The 1,629-nt window shown below is 64.2% G+C and overlaps 1 protein-coding gene across 1 annotated transcript in view; it reads left to right on the forward strand.

The window, feature by feature from the left end:
• Myh14 (myosin heavy chain 14) overlaps nt 1-1,629 on the forward strand; it is a gene marked incomplete at its 3' end in the record, with an annotated part of 49,559 nt that overhangs the window by 26,292 nt on the left and 21,638 nt on the right. Inside the window, 3 exon segments of the mRNA XM_033766024.1 lie at nt 65-225; nt 806-914; nt 1,542-1,629. Of these exon segments, the coding sequence (XP_033621915.1) occupies nt 65-225; nt 806-914; nt 1,542-1,629 (358 nt within the window).

Here is a 1,629-nt window from a genome sequence, read left to right on the forward strand (position 1 = left end):
CACGGCGAGGGGTGCGCGCACCGTGGGGGCCTCCGCCTCCATCACCGCCTCCCGCTCCCTGCAGATCCAGGCTCTGGAGTTGGACCCCAACCTGTACCGCGTGGGCCAGAGCAAGATCTTCTTCCGGGCGGGGGTCCTGGCCCAGCTGGAGGAAGAGCGGGACCTGAAGGTCACGGACATTATCGTGTCCTTCCAAGCAGCTGCCCGGGGATACCTAGCACGCAGGTGGGGGTGTGCTGTCCTCCGGGGTCCTGTGCGCCGAAGCCGGGTGAGGGTTTTGGTGGCCGATGGCCTAGGTCTCCAGTGGGCAGAAGGGCTGATGGTGCACAGGCTTTCAGCTCTACAGTCCTTGGCTCCTGGGCCAGACCCCGGGCTGAGTGTGCTGAGGTGCAGCAGAGAGGCCCAGGCCACACCGATGGCCAGGTGGACAAAAGGGAGCAGGCAAGGTGGCCAGGCAGCACAGGTGGCCTGTGCAAAGGCCCTGCGGTATGGAGCCTGGCTCAGCCGGGGCTGCAGGAAGATGGTGCAAGTCTCCTTCCCCCTTAGAAGTGGCTCAGCGAGAAAAAGGGTGGCAGGGATGCCCCGGGGACCTTGTCCAGGGTGCTGGGGAGCGATGAAGGATCGGGAGGAGGCTGGGCAAGGGCGGAGGTGGGTGAGGACAGAGCGAGCTGGAGCAGTGGGAGTATGGACGGGTGGAAGAGAGAGGCCCACCAGGAGCAGAATGGAGCCCGCAGGGGGTGAGCAGCTAACGGCTGACCAAGCCGCGGGACTGGGCCAGTGTCCTCACCGCCACTGCCATCCGCAGGGCCTTCCAGAGGCGCCAGCAGCAGCAGAGCGCGCTGAGGGTGATGCAGAGGAACTGCGCGGCCTACCTCAAGCTGCGGCACTGGCAGTGGTGGCGGCTCTTCACCAAGGTGAGGCCATCCGGCTCGTGAAGGGCGGGGAGTCCGGAGAGGACGGGCCCGAGCGTCGCCGTCCTTGCCCAGTGGACTTGGCCAGACAGAGCCCCTTCCTGCGTGCACAGGAAGACCTGCCGACCTCGAGCCCAGCGAGCTGGCCCTCCAGGGTTTTACCGGGCTCTAATCTCGTAGAGTGGGAAAGAATCAGGTAGACCTGTGTAGAACCAAGTGGATAACTGTGGAACAGAATGGTCAGAGAGCAGGACCTGTGGCGCACGCCTGTGATCCCAGCACTCCGGGAGGCTGAGGCAGGAGGATCGCAAGTTTGAGCACAGCCTGGGCAATTTAGGGACTTCAGGAGACCCTTCTTAAACCAACCTGGGTGTAGTGAGTGCAGAGGCCCCAGGGGTCAATCCCCAGTATTTTCTAAAAACTGCAGTTAGTGCTGCTTGCTAGGCGCCGGTCAGTTTGGGGGGCTTTTTGTAAGCGGTGACTTAGCCAACCCGAAACCCCAGGCCCCGCGCGTAGGGGGGGTTAAGACAGGACAGTGACCACCTGCCCGAGTAGGTTGCAGGAGTGCGGCCCGGCCGGGGGTGCTTAGCGCAGGTTGCGGGAGCCTCCTCCACCCCTCACCTCCCCCAGGTGAAGCCGCTGCTCCAGGTGACAAGGCAGGATGAGGTGCTGCAGGCGCGCGCCCAGGAGCTGCAGAAGGTGCAGGAGCTGCAGCAAC

This window comes from Fukomys damarensis, unplaced genomic scaffold (genome assembly GCF_012274545.1).
Source record: "Fukomys damarensis isolate Sample0158 unplaced genomic scaffold, DMR_v1.0_HiC HiC_scaffold_19, whole genome shotgun sequence".
Classification (NCBI taxonomy): Eukaryota; Metazoa; Chordata; class Mammalia; order Rodentia; family Bathyergidae; genus Fukomys; species Fukomys damarensis.